This window comes from Panonychus citri, unplaced genomic scaffold (genome assembly GCF_014898815.1).
Source record: "Panonychus citri isolate SS breed McGregor unplaced genomic scaffold, ASM1489881v1 Contig00135, whole genome shotgun sequence".
Lineage (NCBI taxonomy): Eukaryota > Metazoa > Arthropoda > Arachnida > Trombidiformes > Tetranychidae > Panonychus > Panonychus citri.
In genome coordinates, this window is record NW_026515540.1 from 2058296 (window position 1) to 2083558 (window position 25263).

Below are 25263 nucleotides of genomic sequence, written 5' to 3' on the forward strand. Positions count from 1 at the left end.
TTCAACTTGAAAGGTTGACATGAAACACTTGATCTTCATCATCATCATCATCTTTATCCTCTTATCATTATCGATAGAATGACATCTTTTGATATCTTATTTATTCCTTTGATTCTACTCATCATGAAATCGCCATGAAATTAATTCTTTCATTACGACAGATAAAAATTGGGAATTGAGATTCTGGTGTGTGTGAGAGAGAGAGAGATGAAAAGTTTTCGAGATGATTTCAAAATGATTTCGAGAAAGTTTAGTGAAAGTTGTAAATCGTTTCGACCTGTGACCTCCTTATTTCAGGTGACTTTTCGTCAAGTTGGTTTATTAAATGAATGAATGAAAAGTGGGAGTGGAGAGAGATGATGATAAAATGGAGAGAGAAAGAGAGACTGTTTAAGAAAAAAAGTTCTGAAAGGAGTGAATTCTTATCCATGAAGAGCATGTTCCATAGGCTTGAATCGATCAGTTATACTTCAGGGAGTTGAACAGGGATGAGAATGAGTGAGATATTGAATCAAGTGAGAATAAAGAAATGATGGTAAATGATGATAAGGATGAAGATGAGAAGAAAAAGTGAGAGAGTGAAAGGGAGAGAGATAGAAGGAGGCAAGGTCGATGTTAATACAAAGGACGATAATAACAACAACAACAACAATACCTTTAGCTAAATATACACTCCATTAACCACGAAGACAGTTTGTAAACATAGAGTATCATCCTCATCCTCATCCTCATCATCTTCATCTTCATCTTCATCCTCATCACACTTTTACAGATTGTGTAGTTAAACTGATAACCGGTGTTGAAACTGTTACCCAATAACTTTAATCATCTTTTTACCTTAATTGTTACCGTTGATTAAATTCACCAACTTGAGTTTTACCCATCAAATTGATTAGGATTTTGAACTGTTTTTTTATTTGTCGTCGTTGTTTTTACAACAATCAACAAATTGTTCAACACTTACATAGACAATAATCAGCAAATCAAATTAAAAGGTGATAAACAATTTAAAACAACCAAACAATTTTTATTGTACACACAATCAGTTAATTGTTTAACTCATCATCAAACAGTCAACATCACCACAAGTTTAATTGTGTCTTGGTAATCAGTTAATTATATTTATTATTTTCGAGTTAATATTTTTTATTAATAACATTTTCCGTCTTGAAGTTAATTATTTTTCACTTAATTGTTGATTCTATAATCACCCTAATGATTAACGGTCAAGTTAATTATCTCAACATTTTCATTTATAATTTAATTCAATATTTTGTTATGATCAATTTACTTTCTCTAATCAAAGGTAAGTCACATGTAATTTATTAATTACTTCAGCTAATTGCTAGACCATTTTTTGCTAATTATATTACTTTTAATTGCTTATCTCGTGTGTTTGTGTGTGACAATTAAGTTGATTGTAGTCAAAATGAGAGGCGATTACTTCAAGATTTACTCAACAGTTACGATCCATTGGAAAGGCCGGTCAACAATGAGACCGACACATTGGTGGTCACTTTGGGCATTACCTATCAACAGATAATTAAATTAGTAAGTTGACAATTAAAGTTAATCAGTTGATTAATCTAACAGCCTTTACCTTAGTATTTATTGATTTTTAATTGTCTTCCAAGTCAAACGGGTTAATTTAATCAACGAGTTGAATATTTTTTGAAAACTTGTTAACAAAGTTGATTAGATAAATTTTCACCTTCAAATTAATTAACATATAAACTAATTAACAGAATTGATTAGTTTAAGCTTAATTATTATTACGTTGATTATGATAATTATCACAATCCATCAAATCAATTTAAATTGTCATGATTAAAAAAGGCAAGAGTAAATTGTAAAGACAATTAGAGTGACAATTAACTTGCTGAAATTTTGATCATCACTAATTGTTGATAAATTTAAATTGATTTCCAGCCATTTGATTGTTATTGATTAATCTTTAATTAACATTTGATTTGGTTAATTGGTTGTTTAATTAAATCTGATCACATTTAGGTATTGATTAGATTGAATTAAATTAATTATCGACTGTAGATTATAATTTTGATTAGTTATTAATCATTTATATAACAATTAATTTCAGATTAGTCAACATTATGATAATAATAATGTTGATGATTGAATTAATCCCGATAATAATTAATGATAATCAAGGAATTAAAAAAATTGTGTTAAATTATCTTACGATAAGATGATTAAGAAAAAAAGTTCCAACAATTAATTGTGGTTTTATCGGAATTAATTGTTAATCAGTTTTGTCTAATTAAAGTAAATAATAATTGCTTGAAATTTCATCAGATTAATTATAACAATTAATTAGTTGAGTTATTGATTGAATTTATTGTTTCATGTGAAAAGAAATTTAGTTAATTGTAATTAAATTAATAGAAAAGAACAAATTTTTCCGCTTAATTGTGATTAAGTTTCGATGAAAAATTAACATGGACTAGTAAAAAATTCATAAATCTCATTAGATGGAAAAGTTTTTTTTTCCACTCAACTGAATAATCGTGAACATTTTATATCCATGTTCAGGGATTTCAGAACTTTCATCTTTCACTAAATCATAATCATGATGATGATGATTCAAAGTTATTCATCATCAGATTAGTTAACTAATTACTACTGAGAAGGAAGAGAAAAAGTTTCCAAAAAATTGTGAACTTTTTCATCTTAAATTAACATGAATTCATGATGAATTTTATCAGCATCATGATGATAAAAACCTTCAGGTTACTAAATTACCTGAAGGTTACCTATGAATATACAAATGCTAATGATAATGTAACAATATCATCATCATCATCATCAAGTTCATGAGTTTTTTTTTCATATTTCATGATAATAAAAACATAAATGATTAAACCTAATTGAATGAATCTGAGTTACTATCATGATATATCAACTCTCTCGATGCTCTTGACATGAAATGTCAAGTACACAGGTTAAGATATTATTGTTGTATCATAAGTTTAGATGAAGAAGAAGCAAAAAAAATCACAATCAATGGTAACAATAGAAACTGAATCAAGAATACTGAACACATGATAATGATCATGTTGCTTAATAATAATAAGTATCATGATGATGATGATGATGAGATGATACTGTTGATCAAGTTCAGTTTAATTTGCCTTGAAATTTAAGATAAACAGGAAAATCTCATTTGCATCGTTTTTGTTTTCCCGCTTTGAACATTTTCCTCATGAAATTACATCATGATGAAAATAATGATGATATTAACCAGGTAAATAACATCGATAACATAAAAATTACCTAATGATTTTTCATCTTCATCATTAGGGATCACTAGGGTGAGAATTTAAATTGTTTTTACCACCACAATCACCCATCAGCTATTTAATCAAGATGAACAAAAAGAAAAAGGTAAATAACAATAACGGAATTGATCAGAATTCTCATCAAATTGATTAGATGGAAGCAAAAGAATTAAGTGAAAAAAAAGATGGAGAAGATAAATTTTCCACTTTCTTTTCTACTTGCAAAGTTCATCTTCATCTTCATCTTCATCCTCATCCTTTCATTGTATTTATAAGTTTTATCTTCATGATGAGGATTTCACTCTGATGGAACTACCAAAAGTAGTAAAAGGATTTAAACACCTAAATCCTTAATTCTGTTTCAATGATAATAATCAGGGTGATATTGATAAATAACAAATCCCACCTTTCACCCTGAAATCATTTCCAATCCAGAAGCACCATAGATAATAACAATTAAATTAATTTCCATCCAATTGCAATCAAATTAAAACCTTTTTTCCACTTTGCTTTTTGCTGTTCATTGAATTCGCAGCCAAAGATTCAATGGTTGATTTATTTTCGGTATCTTCTCTCTCTCTCTCTCTCTCTCTCTCTCTCTCTCTCTTCCATCATCATAATCATCCTACTATTATCTTCATAGTCTTCATTTGATCTTCTTCATCTTTCTTTTGTCTTCTCTGATCGATTCTATTTCCTTTTACTCTTTCAAATTTATCCTCATCTCTTTTTCTAAGTAAAATGAATGTCTTTCTACCTGTACAAAGTTAACCAACGATTTTACTATAGCCAAAAAATATTCTCATCCCTTTCTATCATCCCAACTCTTATCATCATCATGATAACCCACTGAATCCACAATCTGATTGATGAAGTTTTTATTATCATCTTAACTCCCAATGCCTTTCATATACTCTCAGCACATGTAATAATATATTGACAATTTACTAGTGAAAGTAAATAATATATTCATTCATTTCTCATATTTATCTTTCTCATCTTAACATCATCTCTACTTCCTCCCACCTCTCTATCTTCCTCTCTCCCATTCTTATCTTCATTACCATGATGATGGACATAATCATATCTTCCGGATAACTCAGAATGAGAAGGAGCAATTACTTGTCAGCAATATTTGGCTTCAAATGGTATCTATTCAATTGAATACTTAGAATATAATATCATGAACATGAGAAGAAGATGAAATAATTCATCCAAACATGATTATTCCATTGATCATGTTTTTCTAATTCTTTTATCTTTCTCGCCCATGCTAATCATCATTTTCGGACACTGGTCAGTCTTGGACTGATATCAATTTAACTTGGAACGCATCTAATTATGGTGGACTGACCAGTCTTCGGATACCTTCAAGTAAAATATGGAAACCTGACCTTCTACTATATAATAGGTAAACGACAATTCAATTATTACTCATGATTCTAATTCTGAATCGGATGAAGTAAAAATTACTCTCTAAATAATTCATATTGTTCAAATTGTTTCCAAAAATTGTGACAATTTATTTGATTTCATAATAATCGCCATCATCATATTACATTTTTTTCAACATTAGATTCATATTGAAAATGGTAAACACTAAAAGTTGACAATTTAATTTGATTGATTTGATTGTATTTTCTTTGAGATATTTGATAATTTAACTTTTTCATAACAATCAAATGTTTACTTTTTACAATGAAAATTTATCATTTCAATCAACAATTTCAATTGATAAATAACATGATAGTTACATTTATCATCATCATCATCATGATAACATTAATATTGTCACAATTGAAAAGTTGAATTGAGAAAAGTAAACAATTCAATTAACTTTTAAATTGTTCATTTCATAACAATTAACTTGAATTGATATTGTGAGTGATATTTCCTGTAACTACTTTACAATTAAAATGAAGCCACAATCAGGATAACCAATTAGTAACAATGTAAACACATTGATTGATATTATTTCAACTGTAAATGATTAACATTCAATCAACTGAAACAATCAAAATCTCAGTAAATATTTAATATTAATCATCAATCTAATACATAAAATGATAAAACCATTAGGAAAACAATGAGAGTACTGTTACATTTACTATAATCTAATTGTATTATTTTGATAATATTAATAGTAGTTAATCAAATCAACAGCATGATCAGTCTAAATAATGATGATTAAATTGAGTTTATCATCATCATCAACAGCATCATATTAATGCTCAACATCAATAACTGAACAAAATAAACACCAACATTGTAAAAAGTAATCAACCTTTCAATTCATCAATCAATTGTTATCAACACTAAATAATCAAGAGTAAATTTTGTCTTTCATCACTTGAACAATTAAATGATTGATCACAGTTAACACTATGATCGTGGTAACGCAACTAATATCATCATAATGAGAGAGCAGATGAGCGAGTGAGTGAGTGAATATGAAGGAGAGAGAGAAAGAGAGAGTTACAATAAGAAAAAAGTGGAATTCGAATAATTTTTTAGTCTCCTCATCAACGGAAATCCCTCGTTTATCAATTTTTCTGACATGAACAAGATCATCTTCATCATCTTCTCATCTTAGAATCACTCTTTTCTCTATCACCCTGTCATCATTTCACCTTCCATCACCCGCTCTGGTATAAAGGTTACATGATCACCTTTGGTTACCTTGATAATGAAATGAGGCGAAAAAATCAAGATCAATATCTATGTAAATGTAGGTTCTAAGTTGAACTTTTGGGAAATTGAGTTGATTAAAGATCATCAGTTATTCATGAGCTCAGCCATGTTATTCATTTGGTAATTACTGACTGATTGTCGTTTATAAATTGAACTTTAAGAAATGATAAACAAATAATCAACTTGATTTGATATGAATGTTTGAATGTCGAGTTTGTTTTATTTACTTTTCTTGGTTTAATTTTGTTTTTTCATGAACAAAAGTTCAGTTCGTTATCATGATGTGATTACAACTTTGATAAGAATGAATTTTAAATGATTTGAATACCATTTGATTATTTCCATTGATAAATATTATCATTCAGAATCTTTTTTTTCTTCTACATAATCATGAATCATTTGAACTCCAACTATAGAAACTCATCACCTTGAACTTTATTCCCATTCATAGTTAATTTCCCTTCAACTCTTATCGTTATTTTCATCATGATGATAAAAATAAAACCTCAGGTAAAGGAAAAAAAAGTTCAAGGGAAATGATTGTCATTCAATTGATATGATGAGTACCTTGGTCACGAAAGATGAGAGAGAGAGAGAGAGATGATGATGATGATGATGATTTTTCCTCTCTGAAAGTTCATTAATAACCATAAGAATCTCTGTCATTTGTATCATCAGCTGATTCACTTGATTTTCTATTGATTTCTATAGATCTAATCCTTTCTTAATCTTTTAATCCCAAAGCGCTGATCCACGTTTTGATAGCACTTATCCAACCAATGTTGTCGTCCAATCAAATGGGTCAACCTTTTATATGCCCCCAGGGGTTTTCACATCTACCTGTAAAATTGATATTACCTGGTTTCCATTTGATGATCAACTTTGTAAACTTAAATTTGGCTCTTGGTCTTATGATATGAGTCAAGTTGATCTTGATGTTATCGGTACTCAAGGTGATCTATCAACATACATTGAGAACGGTGAATGGATTTTATTAGGTAATTAACAACAATTAGCAACTAATAATAAATTATTTACAATCAACTGACAATCTTACACTTCAGGTATTCCTGGTCGTCGTAACGAAGTCCTTTACCGATGCTGTGCTGACCCATTTTCCGACGTAACTTACACCATTCATATAAGACGACGAACACTTTATTATGGAATTAACTTAATCATTCCCTGTTTAATTATCTCATCAATGACACTTCTTGGTTTCACTTTACCTCCCGATTCAGGTGAAAAACTGACCCTTGGAGTGACCATTTTACTCTCCATGACCGTATTCCTATTACAATTAACCGAAACTCTACCTGCAACCTCTGATACTGTTTCAGCAATCGGTGAGTAAATTTAAAACTGATACCATGTAGCAATTAGTTAATTCAATGTCATTGTAACTATTTAAATTTGGTTACATTGTACATTAATCATTGAGAAAAATTTATTCCCTTCATCCTCAACACCTCATTTAATTACATCTTCATCATCATGTAACATGAACAACAATCAACTGATCATTACCCATGCAACTCATGATGTTACATTTACATGTAAGATGATTAACCTTAATCATAATCTTAATCTTGTTAATCATGTTTCTTTCAGCAACTTATTTCGCAAGTATAATGTTAATGGTTGCCTTTTCTGTCGTAATGACTGTGGTTGTATTAAATTTTCATTATAAATCATCCGAAGCTCATGAACTTAATCCAATGGTAAGTAAATAATTTAATCAAGATAAACACATGGTTAATCTGGTTACAATCAGTCACAATCAAATGATTGGTGGAAAACTGTTGAAACAATTGGTTGATACTCTGAAATTCAATATTAGATATTAATGGTTAGTTCATTTTCGTTGGACAATTGGTCCTTTCCATGAACGGAAAGTGACCTTAGAATGAAGTTTTCTGGTGATTTTTATTGGAACTCTAGTTGATTTCAATATTTTATTTGTTTCTAACGTATTTATCTAGAATGTTAATCGATTAGTTGATGAGATTTGAACGGAGGTCAAATTGTTCATCTTAATTGAGGAGAAAAGGAAATTTGATCAGTTGTAAATTAAATCGTAATTTTTACGCTTGGAGTGTTTTAATTACTCTTTTTTTCATCGTGGATTCTTTCAGCTAATTGATTGATTACTTTTTATTCATCAACTAAGTGCCAAGCATCAGTTTTATCTGCTCGTAATAATTATTATGACAGTTGATTAGCAATTGAAATAAACAGGCAACAATATGATAGATGTTTCTGATTACAATCAATTTGATTGATCAGTCTTTTTATTTATATAGTTAATTAACGGTAGATTAGATTGCAGATCGGATGGCCGAGTGGTTAAGGCGTTGGACTGCTAATCCAATGGGTTTTACCCGCGTGGGTTCGAATCCCACTTCGATCGAAATTTTTTTATCGAATCTCATTAGAACTTTTATTCTTCTTTTCTTTGGACTGGAAATTTTACTATTTTGATCCATGCAAGTTAAATCATCGAAATATTAAAACAGCACGTTAACGCAAGCACTTGAATATCGATGTTTTTCCGAGATCAAAACCAAGAACATTTTATTAATAAAATAGAAAATAAAATTTCGATTTCGAAAGTTCGAATTTTTGATTTTTCGATTTCTTTTATCTGATATTTTGGCCTTTCCTTTCTGATTCTGTTAAATTAATTAAGGGTCGATCCGGTAGCTCGGTTTAATGTAGATTAATCCTTATTAATCTAGGTAAATTGATTAATGTTGATTAAAATCATTTAAATCCAATTTAATTGTCCTAAAGTATTGACATCTATTGGTTTTTATTAAAATTATAATTATCACAAATTATCAATTAAATAACTTAAAGATAAAAATTTGTGAATGAAATTATCAATTGAGTTGGATACGCATGACTTATTAAAAATCAATTGTTTATATCCACCGGACACCTAGTTGAATTAAACAACAAAAAACTAGTTTTCTTAATCAACTTTAAATCAGTTTGATTAGATTAAATCACATTAAACCGAGCTACCGGATCGACCCTAAATTGGTCCAATCAATGTATTTGTTTCATTTTCACAATCATTAATTTAGTTAATTTTTCTTACTTTTTATCAAATCAACTGTTAAATTAATCCAGTTAGTTAACCTCATAATCTAATCAATTGATTGTTTCTCTCAGGTGATTAACAATTAATCTTAACTTTCCAAATTAATCACTTGATCACTTGATCTCTTAATCTCAATGAAAAGTGAAACAGCAATCAAATTGATAGAAATCAATTAATCAACTATTATAAGTAACGTATAAAAACAATACAATCAACATTAATTATTAATCAGAATGACAATATAAATTGAGGGAAAATAAAGTTTTCCAATTGTATTAAATAAAATAAATTGTACAAACTAAATTAGTTTCAAATTATTAAACATCTAAAACAAAGTAAATCAAATTAACCATAACAATGAATAAACAACATGAAAATTTAATTATTAATTGTTATTGATGATTAATATTAAATCATTTCAACTAATATTTGAAACCTTTCAAAACAATCAAGTTGATGATAAAATAGATACGATAGATTTATAAATAAATTATACACTTGATTGTGATCAAAATCCATTATTATCTAATCATAAATTGTTGATTAAATTGATTTTTCTATTTTTTCCAAATTAAATTATAGTTGAAAAAACTCATCTTACATTGGTTAGCATTCATCTTGGGAGTGAAGAGACCGAGATCAGTTAAACAACCCAACACAACGTCAACCTCACCGCCGACCCACCGGTTCACCTCAAAGGTTTACTCAATCAACCGAGATGATTTACCAATTAATACAACATCATTATCATCCCCACCTTCACCTAATCATAATCATCACCATCATCATCATGTTAATCACAATCAACATCATCAACAATATTGCTCTGAATGTGGTTACCATCAAAACTTAATTACGGGTTTAAGTCCATTCTCATCATCAAATCATCCTAATCATCAGCTCAGCTCAGCTCATCAAATATTATCATCTAACAATGTTAACAATAGTTTACCTAATTTAATTAATCATCATCATAATCAAATGATGATGTGTATCTCTTGCCGTAAATCATTATTATCACATTCTGGTGGAGGAGGTGGTGGTGGGATTAATGGTGGTGTAGTTAATTGTGACGATGAAGATGATTGTATACGAGCAGAAAATGATGATAAACTATCTCATCTTCATCATCATTGTGATCATAATAATTATCATGGTTTCCATAATAATAATAATGATGAGGAAAATAATATCTTCCATCATCATCATCCTTCATCTTCATCACCCCCTCATATTTTACCTCCTCCTCCTCCACCACCACCTCTGAAAACTTCATCCCACTGTGCCTGTCATGGTAAACAATTGGATGATATTTTAAATGAGATTCAATTCATGACAAACCGGATCCGGAAAGAGGATCACGTAATTGAAATTCTCGATGATTGGAAATTTGCTGCAATTGTAATTGATAGACTTTGTTTTGTAATGTTTTCAACCTTTTCAATAATATCATCATCGATATGTTTCATGTCAGCTCCTCATTTGATTGTCTAATTACCTTAAATCAACACAATTAACTAATATAACAATCAATTTGAATAACAAGAGAAATCAAAACAAAGCATTAAACTCAAATTGAAACTATCGAAACTTTTTTTCCCTTTCATTTGTAATAATCAACGTTCAATCTTATGCAACAACAAATTTCAAGTGAATTAAAATGATGAAAATTCCCAGCAACAATTAACTTTATCATAACAATTAACAACAAGAATATAACAAAAAATAAAACAGTAAACAATAAACTCGTCCCATTAGGTTTTCAGGCAAAAAAAGGCACAAATGATAAGCTAATTGTGTCCAAATTGAAATTCATTGAGTTTACACAGTTTCATACAATTTACTTACATTATCATCCTCATCTTCATCATCATCCCTTTTAAGTTTATAAATCATGAATCAACAGGGAGTTGACAGGGAGTTAATAATAATTATCATGATAATAGCAATGATAATATAATAACACCAACGAATTGAAAACAATGATGATCAGCTAGAGTCAGACAAACACACACACACAATATAATGTTAACTGTGATAATACAACAATAATGAAAAGGCAAAAATTAACTACTTCAACAGCATCCTCATCACCACCAACAACAATAAGCCAACAATAAGGTTTGAACACATCATTAGGAGGAGACCTTATCCTTTGTCTGTTTTTTTTGCAATCTTTGTTTGTTTATTTGGTTAAGATACAAAAAACTGATAAACTTAAGTCAAAGTTACAGGCTCATCATCATCATCATCATCCTCATCCTCATCCTCATCTTACCCTCCTCTCATTATCATCAGCTTTGTTTGGGTCAAGGCAAGAAAAAAACGAGAGCTAAAAGGAGCCTAATTCAAGGCTCTCTCTCTCTCTATCTTTATCTTACTCTCTGCTGCGAGCAAGCATTTTGTGGTCACTTGTGGTCAGTTTACTTGCAAAGCTAATTATCATTTACTAGATATTATTATCATTATTATATTTTAGACAAAAAAACCGTTGCAACTGAAAAAGAGGAAAAAAAAACTAAATTTGGTCAAGTTATTTGGGGTGGGTTACTTTTTTTTTCTTGTGTCCATTGTCCCCTGATAAAAACTGGACTTGTGATGACCAATTGCATTCAAATCCATTGAAACGGATTCAAGGTTTGCAATTGGTTATAATTGATTATTATTATTATCATTATCATTGATATACCATTACAAGAATCAATTGTTGGACAAGTAATTGTCCTTGCAAAGATATTTTTATGGTCAATGCAATTGCATTGACCATTCAATTTACAAAGATATTCAGGTTATGTCCAAACAAGAAAGAAACGAAAGAAAGAAAGAAAGAAAGAGAGAGACCAAATTTCTTTTTCTCCCTAAAGTTTTCATCTCACTCACTCAGATTTTGTGTAAATTACTTGCAAGGTATGAAAATGTATAAATTGCTATTAGTGGACTTGAGGCTCGAGGGGGTGAGTGCGTTTAAATTGTGTACCAAAGTGCTAAAAGTTATTTTACTTTTAGCAACCAACCTTTCAACAGAGTAACAGCAAAAAACAAATGATGTTATAAGAGCTTAACTTATACTCAACACGCGCCAAAATTTTTTAAGCTTAACCGGTTTTGACTTTTTCTGCTTTTTCCTCATCATCTTCATCCTCATCCTCATCATCTTCTCGGGCATCAACTTGTTTTCAAGACTCTCTCTCTCTCTCTCTCTCCCCTTTGCAACGTTGCAATACTACACAGGCTTGGCTAGAGTTATTATTATCATTATTATAGTTTGACTTTTTGCTTCTTTAAGTTGGTCAAGCACAAACATTGCAACCTGAAAGCTTTAAACGTTTGCTGGTTTTTTTGTTGCTCCTGCAAAGTTAATTTGAAATCCTAAGTTGATGATGATAATGATAATGATGATGATTTTGCTTTCTCTTTGCTCTCCATCTCTCTCTCTCTCTCTCTGTCTTTCTCTCTCACTTTCCCTCTCCCTTTGCTGTTCAGGCTGATATTGCAATTGCAATTTAACTTTATTATTACTTATCATGAAAGTTTTGCTCTCGAGTTACTTTGGTCTCATTCAGTTTTTGCAACTTCTTGCAGTTTATTGCAATATATCAAATTCAATTAGTAATCATTAATGCATTCGGATGATATCATGATTAAACTGTTTCCAAATTTACAGTGTTAATTGTGCTGTTTAATTGTTAATCATGAGGAAAATTTAATTCTTGCAAAAGTGTTTGCATTTCGTTTGCAAAAAAAAACTTTGTTTTTGTTTTTCTTGCAAAATGAAAACAAAACTTTTGCTCAAAAGTTAAATTAACTTTTTATTTTCCTCGTTTTCTTTTATTATTAATAGTTAATTCAGTTGATAAAATAAATGCAATTTTCTAATTAAATTTCATCACTTTAAAAGTGTAATGATTGATGGGATAGAATCGCAATCAAGATTAACTGATTGTCAGGTTGATTTGTCAGTTATGAGATGAAAAAGAAACTGGATCAGTTAGATTTCCAAGTTTTTCTGCTCAACGGAAATTTCAATCTCAACTTATCTCGATTTTCGGTTCTAAACAGATCACATCCGTCCATTTGTATCGCCATTAGTACAATTGCAACTTTACCCGGTTTTCGATAATCAGATAAAATTATCTATGCAAATATCGATGGGATTCACTTACTGATTACCCTAAGGTATCACAAGCGGATTCTCAACTTTTACCTTCTCAGTTTCCTATTGAGAAAATTGATTAAAATCACCAATTAGTTAATCAAACGGTTGTTTGGGATGAAACTTTTTTCCATATTTATATTTATATTTAATTGGTGTTTCAATGGATTTTTGCAAAATCCTCTCGATTAACAACTTGGTACTTTGCAATAGCCAATTTTAATTTAATTGCTATTCGGTTATAAATATAAATGTAATTTATTTTTTTACATCCAATGGTTTAGTTCATTGAACTTTTTCATGATGTTAACGTTCAATTGCAATTTTAATTATATTGCTTTTCTTGACCAGGGTAACCCTGAAAATACACTTTCCATCCGAAATTCAGGTTTTCCTTTGCAAAAGTCGCTCATGTTTGTTGTTGTTCCAAGTCTATGAAAATATTTTGATGAAACGTTGAACTTTAGGGCGAAAAGCAAGAATAAAATTTCTGTTAAAATGGAAAAGATTAACTTGTTTCTTTTTTTTTTAGATAATCGAAAATAACAATTTTCATCTTCGTCTGTTTCGACGTTCATTTCGCTGGCGATGTAATCGACCTTTCAGTGATCTAATCGCTTTAACAGGTAAATCGTAAGATCGCAACCGATCTTCGGTTAGATTCATTCTTTGTAAATCTCTTTCTTCTTGTCTTCTTCTCTTACGGGAACTGAAACTTGCACCAGAATTAACGCTGTTTCGATTTGATTGTTGTTGTTGTTGTTCGTCTCCATCTTTATCTTCGCCTTCGCCTTCGCCTTCACCGCCAGCACCATCTTCATCTTCCTCTTTTGCAGCCTCAGGATCGTAAATACTTTTCAAAATTTTCTTCTTCAATGAAAAATCTTTCCCTTTTCGACCATAAACTTTAATATCATATTTTTCCTCTTCCATAGTTCGATGTTGCGAAGTTTTCTTAAGAGTAACCCAACGATTTAAATCTTTATCATCTGCAAACAAAAGCTCCTCCGGGGAAAGACCAAAATCATTTGCAGGAACTTGACGATATCGAAAACGCGTTGGAACTTCACCAGCAATCAAATCTTCATAAATTCCGATATTCTTCTTCTCAGCAGGTTCTTTGGTAACTTTTTTCTTTTCTTTCTTCTTTCTTTTTCCTTTCGAAGTGGATGGACCATCATCATCATCTTCTTCTTCTTCTTCTTCTTCAACCTCAACCTCAACTTCATCACCATAACCATCGTCATAAATATCCTATATCATGAAATGCGAAAAAAAAATAAGAAAAGCAAGAAAGAAAGAAAGAAAGATAACCAAAAAAGAAGAAGAGAAAAAAATACATTATATAGTGAAAACGAACATACAGAGAGCGAAGAGCGAGAGAGAGAGAGAGAGAGAGAGAGAGAGAAAGAAAATGAAAAGAAAGAGAGAAGGACAAGAGTAAAAGCCCGGGAAAGAAGGTCGAAAGGTGAAAACGAACTTGAGCCCGGGAGGATAACGTTAAGTATAATATACAATATATAATAAAAGATAAACAAGAGAAATAAGTTTACTGCGCATTGAGAAAGAAAGAGAGGAAAGAGGAGGACTAAACTTTCCCCGGTAAGTACTTTCTTTTTTCCACCCTGTATTACCCTCTCCCTCTCCGTCCTTTTTCTAGCACCTTGTTATCTGGATCTCTCTTAGATTTATATTTTTTTTTCTTCTTTCTACCAGCGATGCTGCAAGCAGAAAACCGAAAAAAAATAATATAAACTTCGCCCCATTCGTTGCGTTAGCTACTTTTTTTTTTCTTCTTCTTGTTTTGTTGTTACTGCTTTTTACTGGGCAAAACCAATGATTGATAATAATAATAATAATAATATAATAATAGTCGTAGTAATAATAATAATATTATTATATGTATAGAGAAATTATGAGAGCGGATAAGAGGCAATTTATCCTCTCTCTTTCTCTCTCTCTCTCTCTGGTTTCTTTTTCTTTTGCAAAACTTACCACCAGCTCATCGTCTTCATCTTCCTTGGTTCCTTCACCTTGGTCGATTGGGTTAAGATTGTCATCTACATCATCGATACCAGGAATAAAGTCAAATTTGGGTTTGCTTATTGCAATTTCATTCGGATTGGTTGAAACGTCATAGAATTGAACATCAAACAGTTTCGACATACACTGGTCATACTTTTCGGGATCGAAATTGGTTATATCGTCGACAATTGTATCGATGTCAATCTCCTTATCGGTTAATAGGCGATCGTTTCCACTGATTTCTTTTAGTTTAGCTAATTTCGCTTTAACTTCTTGACGACGTAAATCGCGAAATCTTTGTAATGCTTCTTGTTTTTCTTTCGCTTTTCGTTCCTTTGTTTCGCTTCGTTTTGCATTTCGAATTGTTGAACCAGTTAGATTACGAACACTTTCAACTTCTCGAGGATACCTTTTGATCACTTCGGGATCGGTCTCTTGGAAATGGTAGGTTGCAGATTTTTCCGTCATTTGGGATAATTTAGATGAGATTGGAATTGCATTTGCATTTTTCTTTTCTTCGTCGTCATCATCATCACTTTCATCTTCATCTTCATCTTCATCTTCATCTTGCATTTGAGTTTTTTCTTGCAAATGATTGAGATGCAAATTCACTTGTCGATGGCTGAACTTGTGATGATAACCTGCTACTTGTGATTCCATCATCTCTATCAGCTGGGTCTAAATATTTTTTCTCTAAAATATAATCTTTAAGAAATTTCTCTCGATCATCTAAATCCTTTTTATCCCAATAATTGGCCAAGAATCCGATCCGTTTATCGCTTTTGGATGCACCTCGAAGAACCTCCGATGGATCAGGTTTCCTTTCTCGAACAGGTACTTTCTTTACACCTTTAATCAAATCATCTCCATCTTCATCATCTTGAAGAATATTTTTAAACTCTTTCTTAATACTCTCCATCTCTTGTACATAACTCGCTTTGTCAGGTCCATTTTTCGGGTCAATTCCACTGGTACCAGTTTCCATTGCTCGATCTTCCTCTGTCATACCTTTTTGCGTTTTCACCAAATTCACATGATATTCTAATAGATTCATTCCTTTAGAAGATTTCACCTTTTTCGATGATTTTCCATCATCATCATCTTCATTGGAACCTGAATTTTCATCTTCCTCAAAGAATCGCACCTTCTCATCATAGATGTGAGGATCTCTCGCTTTCAGGGCTCCATAGACCGAAAGAAATTGCTGATCAAATATGGTCTCATCAACATCGGAAGAATCGTCACTTTCACTATCATCATCATCATCATCATCATCATCATCACCTGAGGCAACACTGTCCTCACTAAGAATATCTTCACCGTATTTATCCTTTAACCTTTGATATTCCTCTTTACGTCTCCATCTTTCATAAGCGGTGGCATAGCTTTCGTTTATGGTTAGTTTACTTTTATTGGAACCACCGAGGGAACCAGAAGCATCTTCATCGTCACTGTCAAGTAACAATTTAGGCATCACAAGTGAGAGAGAGAAAGTAAATTATATATAATCACCAAGCAGAGAGAAAGAGAAAAGAGAGAAGATAGAAAGAGAGAAAATACCAAACACCAGTGAAAAAGAAAAACATAAACACGTGAGGCTTAACAGAAAAGAAAAGAGAATAGAATTTAAACCAAGCCAAAAACAAGCCGAGATTGAGAGAGAGAGAGAGAGTAAGGTGTAGACACTTGTATTAGGTTATATGTTGTATTCAACTTTTATATTAGTCGTAGTATTATTATTGAAATATAAACACAAAAAAAATGTTTCAATGTACAAGAACAATGGATTTTTTTAAGATTGAAAAATGAATTAACAGTGTGTGTGTGTGTGTGAGAGAGAGAGAGAAAGAGAGAAAAATGGAAAGAGAAAATGGAAAATAGAAAGAGAGGGAGAGAGAAAAAGGGAAAAAGAGAGAAGAGGAAAAAGAAAATGTTGGAAAAAAAATCCTATGGAAAAAGATATAAACAGACATGTGAGAAGAGAGAAGACACTAGTTGCCATGTTGATTGGTAGACGGCGTTGGAACAATAATATATTTTGGCGCCAATTTAATTTAACTTTATATTTTTGTTCTTTTTTTTCTTTTTGCAAATTCTATCATCCCGTCTCCATACGTATTGTCCTTGCAAAGGTTTACCAGCATAGAAATCGAAATTCCATCTGGTTGAATCTTTCTTCCTTAATGATTCAAATTCTTGACTTAGAAAGGCTTCATCGTCTGATTCTTTACCAAAATTTAATGATCGACACACTGATGGGTGAATTGGTGGGTTAGGTGGCATTTCAGGCATGATCCTCATTTGTGACAGATGATGTGATGATGGATGCTGATGATGGGTGAGAGGATGATGAGGATGGTGAGGATGATGATGATGACAATGAGTGTAAAATATAAAACACACAGAAGAGATGAAAAAGAAAAAGAAAATCAACTCGAAAAACAATATCAAAATAGAATATATATTTTGCAAACAAGTTTATATATAAATTACTCCACTTGGCATACAAAACAATTACGAAGATTATTAATTCTAATGCAAAATTGTGTTAATATCAAATTTTGTTTTAGAAAGAAGAATAAAAAAAAAATAGATTACACAAGAGAGAGAAAGAGAGAAGAGACAATTAAAAAGAGAAGAGAAGGAAAAAAAATAAGAAAGAAAGAGAAAGAGAGAGAGAGAACTTGAGTTGTGATAAGTGAAGATGAGAGAAAATGAACTAACATGAAGATCGAGCAACACAGTGACTGCGCATGCGCAGTTAAGTCTGAAGAATATGAGCCAAGTGATTACTCCATCTAACGGATTAATTAAAGACCACCTGATACACTTGTTCTTTTTTGGGATAAATTGTCAAGTGAATCCAATTTTTGGTTGACTTTTTAATTCAATTACGATACAATTAAGTCGATGACTAATTAATCAATTTTTTGTATAGTCAATTGATGAGTTATTTTTGAGGAAACACAATTAATTTGGATAATATTTTGGGTATTTACTGAGTCGCCATCTGGTGGATAATTTGAAGTTTATCTCTTCCTGAATCCCGCTCATTTATTTGGTGTATAATGTTGTTGACTGATTAATTAATTGTTTTTACTGTTTTTAATATCTAATCTAATAAGTTTCATGAGATCCTCCTAAAAGTAAAGCTAAATTGTTTGAACAATTGCTTGGTTGATATGATAATTTCCAAACAAATGTATTGTAAATCAAAGTATCGAATGAGTTAATTGTTGTCTCAATAGGATCACAACCAGCTTGATAACAATCAGTTTTTGGTGTTAATTTGATCAAATTAGAGCCAACCAGTTGAATAAGAATACCAAGTTTGGTTGATTGTATGACATCAATCTAAATAAAAAGAATCAAAGTTAAAAGAAGAAAAACTTTTTAATCATTTGTTTCCATCATTCATCTAATCTAAATAATTGGCGGTAAAATTTTAATGGTTACAATTAACTTACCAGTTTCCAAGTTTTGGCGGTATAATTGTTACCAGAGATTATAATCCAATTAGAATGAGTTAATTCAATGAAACTTGGAATGAATTGTGGCCGTGAATACAACGATCTGATTGCTTTCTTTGAGATTGAGACACAATTTTCCCTAAAAGAAAAAGCGATCAATTAATAACAATTGTATTGAAAATAACAATAATCAAGTTACAATTAAGTGTAAATTAGTTATAATAAACTATCCAATTTGTTTATTACTTTTCTGTTGGCGAAATTTAGTCTTTTCTTTACAGAAAAAAAAACACCGAACAATGTTAGTAACAATCTAAGGATATTTTTCCAAATCTCTTATCTTAATCCAAATTGGAAAAGAACAAAATTTTAACGCTAATCCGAAAAACCGGGAAAAAGAATCCACAAGTAAATGTATTTAACAGATTAACTTACCAATGGGCAAACCAAGAAGTGGAAAGAGTTGATTGTTGTCTGAGTCGGTGGAAAAGTCGATTGGGTGAATTAACTTGAATATTTGAAGCAAATAAACAAACATAATCTTCATTGTCCAATTTTGAGTATACCTGTTAATTGTTAGAAAGTAGAAAGTAATAATAAAAATCAATTAGAAAAAGTAATTTTCTTATTCCAATGATAAGTGCAACGAATTGTTAATTGTTACAATAAACAAAATATCGTTAACATTTTGAGGACAGTCAATTAGATTATCCATTATGATTAAACAATAATAATAACCCGTTAATTGTGGTTGATCATATGCATTGATGTAAATGATTAGACTTTGATTAACTATTTGATTATATTGTAATACTTGAATTACAATTAAAATGAGAAACTTTATCAATCATCATCATCATCAGTATGAAAATAAAAGACACTGGAAAGATTGAATTTGGGCCATTGTCAAGGTCATAATACGAACTTAAATATTAAATTAACTGTAAAACCTGTTGAATATTTAAATGATGGTGATGATGTATTATTCAAATATTCAATTATTGCCTTGAGGGTAAACAGATGATCAATCAGGAAACAACAGGCAAATGAATCAATATTAACGCACTGCTTTTCCTAGTCACAAGTTTGGCAATTCGTTAGTGTCCATCATCAATATATCAATTGTTTGTAACGATAAGTTAAATTTGACCTTTGGAAAAGTTAATGTTTGACAAATAAGTAATTGTATTATAGCTTAAAGCAATTAGACCAAAATGTCGGATTTCCGTTTCCAATGATTGATAATGAGAAGAAGAAAATAATTGTAACCTTTTAACCACAAACAGGCTTGAGATGAAAATGATGTAGATCATGATGATAGTAATGGCGCTGGTGATGAAGATGAAGTTTCAGTTAAAGATGAAGATGAAGATGGTGATGAAGATGGTGATGGTGATAATTCTGGTTAGTCTGGTTCATTGCTGATAACCAAGTTAATCAAGGTAATCAATGGAAAAGCAAAAGAAGACGGATATTGACAACAATTTTTTTCTTCTCTCTCTCTCTCTCTCTCTCTCTCTCTCTCTCTCTCTCTCTCTCTCTCTCTCTCTCTCTCTCACCTTAGCCTTTTACCACAATCTAAAAATAATTAGAGATGAGGTTAAATTTTTGAATGTGAATTGGGTCATAGTAATTATGTAATAATATGTATGTTTGAGCACACAAACATACATATCATCATTATCAATTGAAATATGAAATCATTAAAAATCAATTGAGTTAAAATAATTATCTCAAATTAGTAGATTAAATTAAGATCAATTAAATTAGATTAGATGAAAATCAGCAATTCAAATGAAACCAACAAGAAGAAAATCAATGTTTTTTTTTCTAACCTTATCGGGCCACAATTAGAAAATGTAACTTGTTCTTTTCTCTTTCTCTCTCTAACACAATCAATCGAAGACATCGAGAAATTAAGGTTTCTGTGTTTGACATTCTTAAATCAAGTTGCTGGTTCCATTTGATTTCCATCTAAAGAATCTGAGAGAAGAGAAAAAAAAAGTATAACCTCTTATTAGTATAATTATATTGATTGAAATATCGCTAACAATGTGTAACCATTTTCTAGATTAAAACGTTAAAAAACTACACAAGATAAACATGAAAATGATGATAATACAATCAATTAACACATTGGCCTGAGGGATGAAGGTAAACATAAGCAACAGTAGCATGAAAAAAAAAGTAAAACAGTAAACACAAATTAACCATAACTAAAACACTAACAATATACAAAAACCATAATGACTTTTGATAACCATTACTTGTTGATACACAATTGTTGTTACTTTGTTGGTTTTATGTAAGATTAACATTATTATAGAGTAATTTATTATCATCACAATTTATTCTGTGAGTGTTCACCGATAATTAAACACCTTAATCATCTTTAAGAGAGCAAAGAAAAAAAAAGTAAGAGATTATAATTACAAACCTTGAAAAGAGAAAAGAAGAAGAAAAGAAACAAACCAAAATGGCGACCATAGAGAAAAAAGAACAAAATTAAAAAAAGAATCAAAATCGTCACAGAAAAAGAAAAGATTAATTGTTCTAAATTGAAGATTCTCCCAGTCAACCATAATTCTAATCAAGACAAATTAATTAGAAAATGAAAAAGAATCAACTAATTAACAATTTAAATTAATTCTCCAAACAATTGATTAACTTTCACTTGAAAAGAAAAAGATTCAATCAGATGTTCAATTGGATCCGATTACTTGAGATCAGATATTTGGATTAATTAGAAAAGAATTTTTTTTTTTTCTAATTGATTTGTTTTCTTTTCACAATTTGTTAATTGTTTAAGTGAAATTTCTTTTTCTTTTATTTGATTACCTTGATTATCTTCAACTGGTGATGGTGGAAATGGTGAAAGCTTTTCAGGTTAGTATCTTTGTTTTTTACTTCTATTCTTTCAATTTTGTTATGATTCTAAAATAATTCTTACCTTGCTGAGAATCTCAATTGGTGGTTGATGATTTGATAATATGGGCCAAGAATTAATAGGGTTACTACTATTAATATCGTAATTTGGTTTACTGGTTAAATTGTTATTGTTGTTTTTATGATTATCATTTGATGGTGTTAATGAAACAATAAATGGTATCCTGTTTAAAATATTATCTTCAATTATTTGGTCTCTGGAATGAGTTGATAAAGATAATCTTTTAATCTGGATTAAATCTTGACATGAGTAACATTGTAAAGGTAAACGGTTGATTGTTGATGAATATTTTTCACTCTGTTTAGACTCATCATCATGTTGTTGTTGTTGTTGTTGTTTAATTAAGATTAATGGTTGATTGTTGGTGTAAAGTAAACAGTGTTCCTGGTTTACATAAGACCAATCCCAAAAAAATTTAACCTTAAAGGTAAACAACAATAATAATAGAAAATGAAAAATAACATTTTGTCACATACTTATTTAGATACACAGACAATTAGCTTTTACATGGATTAATACAATTGTACAAGTCAAAATCAATAATAAGATCAATGATTTATTATCATTCTTGTATTTGTTGTTAACTGATTGTTGTAATAACTATTTTCTCACTTACCTTTAACAAGATGAGTCTAATTAGGTAAAAAGTAACATGAAATGATAAAATTAACCTTCCAATCACCAGAATGAAACATAAAATTGTGAACAATTTAATCAATCGGATTAACAATTTACTTTTCAATGCTGTTGGAATCCAATTTGGTAACAATTTGTTAACATTACAAATCCATAGATGATTTAAATTTGATTGTGTTGATTTTGTTTGTGATGATGGTGACAATTTACCACAATTAACTTGTTTCTGATTAACCATAATTTAATTTCTTCTTCTTGTCTTTTTTTTTCTAGGTTGGATTAAGTTAACTAAATCATAATTTAAATTGTAGATTCAATTGTTGCTCTTGGCCCAATTTTATTTCATTTTTCCTGGTGGTCACACAATTAAATCAAATTAGATTTTTTTTTTCTAAAGATGATCATCTTATTAGTTAAGTTGATTTCAATTTTACAATCAAGTTAACTGTAAGGTAGGTAAACTAATATGATAATTTAAATTGTTGCTTCTCATATATATTTAGCTATCTATTCCCACTGAGCATGAACTGAACAACAATTTAATAAATTAGCATCAATTTTAATCCAATCAGTTTCTATAACCATGAAAATTGATGATGAAAAAGTATAACAATCAAAATCTGTAAAAGATTTAACAATAACAATTAAATTGAAAGCACAATTTATTAATTCAATGCAAGAAAAAATTATAAGATGTAAAAGTTTACAGCAAATTCAATAGACTTAAAATTTTGTTTTTATATTTAAAAAAAAAGTTACAAAGACAATTAATCATTAACAATAATGATTAAGCATTTGATTGTTTAGATTGCAATAAATTAGCAGAAAATTTAAATTTTTGTTCATTTTTTGTTAAATTGTTGTTCAATTGATTAATTGACAATTGATTAGGATGAATGGATTTAAGCACGATGGTGACAATGATAATGAAAAAAAAATGATGATAATGATTAATGATGAAAATTTATATAAATGGTGACGATTATAAACTAATCCAGATAAGTTGCTGATATATAACTTAAATTAACGACAACAATTAACGAAGTAAATAAAAGTTATAATAATTGGATGGATTTGAAATTGGACTAATATTTTCCAATGATCCCGTTTTCAGATCACCTTTTGGTGTATAAACACAAACGGTGTAAATACCTGGCGAAGTTGGATCATCATTAGTTACCTGTGAGCACCCGACTTTCTTGGATCGACGCCAAATTAATTTCGCAAAAGGTTCAACCTTTTTTGGTACCAATCCTTTGGTAAAACTGTAAAAATGGACACCCTTGTACCATTGGGCGACAAGCGCCTTACACGAAGGCGATTTAGTACCGGGAATGTAGGACCAGTTGAGAGTGTAATTGGAATAAGGTGAATCATCACTAACTGTTTTACTCATTTCCAAAGCTTTGTTTCGAGCCAAATCAAGAGCCTAACAATTAACGATAAAATATAAGAGAATACAGTTAATCATATTTGATGGAAACAACTTTGAAAGTTATTATAACATAGAAAGCAAATGGAGGGAAATTCATTGAAGAGTATTGATTGAGATAATCAACTGATATCGAAGATTAATCGATCGAGTTGAAGTTGAATTTTTTTCAAGTTTCATCGTTTCTTATATAAGTGGGAATCTCGTTAATTGTACTGGATTAAGTGATTCTTACCTCTCGATCGTACGTTAATACTGGTACTCCGTGAAGTTTACGATAATGGTTATGTTGGTAAAGACAATCGCTTAAGAAAATTAAATCCGTTGTTTCCTTAATTTCACTAGACACTTCCAGTGGATTTAGAAAACAGCTGATGAAAAATATTAAGAAAACAGGTAACATTTTGTTTGATTCACAAATTAATTAATTGACCCTTGATGATGTTTTACTGTTTTCCAAATGTCCACTTTAATTGAATTGTAAGTATAACAAAAAGAAACACAATAATAATAACAGTGTGTTAATCTCTCGCTTGTTTGTTATTCACTTGGTTCCTTGGTAACGGTAAATGGACTAACGAATGATGTTGGTCAACAACGTTATCAGGTGAGTGTAAAATTAACAATCATCATAATTTTGGAGCTTTACTCGGCTTTCCTCTCTCTCTCTCCCATCATCATCATCATCATCTCTCTCTCTCTCTCTCTCTCTCTCTCTCTCTCTCTCTCTCTTCTCTTGAAATTGGTAACCGATAAAAGAGACTTGATTTTCCCGTTAATAATTTGCCTTGAGGCGATTACTGTACTTCCAAGGAGAAAGGGAGTCAAATTGGAATGAGAGAGAGAGAGATAGAGAGAGAGAAACACCTACTCACTAATATCATCTTTTCTCTCTTTCTCTCTTCTTTATACAGGGTATATCTACCTGCTGAGAGAATCCATGGTTGTTGATGAACAGATTGAGCCCTCATCAGGTCAATGATGACGATGACGATGACGATAATGATAATTAGTATTAGGATGAAGATGAAGATGAAGATGAAGACAGAGATCTCTCTCACTTTAGAAAATCATCTTCTTGATATTTTTAAAGTGAGTCGAGGGAGAAAGCGGTCAAATTCAAGGAGTGAGCCATTAGTCAGGAAGATGTGAACACATATGAAAGAGGAGGAAGCAGAAAACAAGGAGATGATGATGATGATGATGATGACGAGAAAGATGATAACCTTTTTTTTATTAATAATAATATTTATCATTCATCTTGATATTCATTTGCAATTATCATTACCGTTACTTTGATTTTGTATTTGAAACTTGAACTTGAAATAAATAGTTGATTAACCTTGAACCGGTTTCCGTACGATCAACAATTAACTACTAATACATTATTCCCAATTAATCCCTTTCACATCCTTCTGATTAAATTATTTAACTATTAACAGTTTAATTTCACTTTCAATCATCATCATTTTCTCAATGATAATAATCAATTAACTATTTTACATTA

The 25263-nt window shown here is 30.4% G+C and overlaps 4 protein-coding genes, 1 long non-coding RNA gene and 1 other non-coding gene across 8 annotated transcripts; 3 read left to right on the forward strand and 3 right to left on the reverse strand.

The window, feature by feature from the left end:
• The first annotated feature begins 583 nt into the window (after positions 1-583).
• LOC128391762 (neuronal acetylcholine receptor subunit alpha-7-like) lies at positions 584-10776 on the forward strand. Its single transcript, XM_053351708.1, has 8 exons — positions 584-1306; positions 1415-1551; positions 4400-4444; positions 4598-4707; positions 6732-6985; positions 7052-7333; positions 7599-7708; positions 9676-10776. The coding sequence occupies exons 1-8, from the start codon at positions 1216-1218 to the stop codon at positions 10585-10587; spliced, it is 1941 nt and encodes a 646-aa protein (XP_053207683.1). The 5' UTR covers positions 584-1215; the 3' UTR covers positions 10588-10776.
• Trnas-gcu (transfer RNA serine (anticodon GCU)) lies at positions 8316-8397 on the forward strand. Its single transcript has one exon. It is a non-coding gene; the product is annotated as a tRNA-Ser (tRNA).
• A 2578-nt stretch (positions 10777-13354) lies between the features above and the next one.
• Positions 13355-17305, reverse strand: LOC128392131 (protein KRI1 homolog). The gene is made up of 3 exons (XM_053352116.1): positions 15884-17305; positions 15242-15837; positions 13355-14500 (listed from the first exon to the last, which is right to left on the reverse strand). Exons 1-3 carry the CDS (start codon positions 16743-16745, stop codon positions 13799-13801), a joined length of 2160 nt encoding a protein of 719 aa, XP_053208091.1. The 5' UTR covers positions 16746-17305; the 3' UTR covers positions 13355-13798.
• A 298-nt stretch (positions 17306-17603) lies between these two features.
• Positions 17604-22694, reverse strand: LOC128392129 (uncharacterized). Of its 3 annotated transcripts, none has more exons than XM_053352113.1 (5): positions 22305-22694; positions 21692-22108; positions 19177-19307; positions 18739-18880; positions 17604-18625 (listed from the first exon to the last, which is right to left on the reverse strand). In XM_053352113.1, the coding sequence occupies exons 1-5, from the start codon at positions 22560-22562 to the stop codon at positions 18389-18391; spliced, it is 1185 nt and encodes a 394-aa protein (XP_053208088.1). In that variant the 5' UTR covers positions 22563-22694; the 3' UTR covers positions 17604-18388. The 3 variants fall into 3 exon arrangements, 2 of the variants coding, with proteins under 2 accessions (XP_053208088.1, XP_053208089.1); XM_053352114.1 differs by having other exon boundaries at positions 18522-18660; positions 22305-22604; XR_008325940.1 differs by lacking the exons at positions 17604-18625; positions 18739-18880; positions 21692-22108; positions 22305-22694 and adding exons at positions 19480-20724; positions 21179-21395 and having other exon boundaries at positions 19209-19307.
• Positions 21479-23577, forward strand: LOC128392132 (uncharacterized). Its single transcript, XR_008325941.1, has 4 exons — positions 21479-21627; positions 22598-22776; positions 23216-23368; positions 23439-23577. It is a non-coding gene; the product is annotated as an uncharacterized LOC128392132 (long non-coding RNA).
• On the reverse strand, positions 23361-24349 carry LOC128392130 (uncharacterized). Its single transcript, XM_053352115.1, has 2 exons — positions 23992-24349; positions 23361-23753 (listed from the first exon to the last, which is right to left on the reverse strand). Exons 1-2 carry the CDS (start codon positions 24157-24159, stop codon positions 23361-23363), a joined length of 561 nt encoding a protein of 186 aa, XP_053208090.1. The 5' UTR covers positions 24160-24349.
• Positions 24350-25263: the final 914 nt, after the last annotated feature.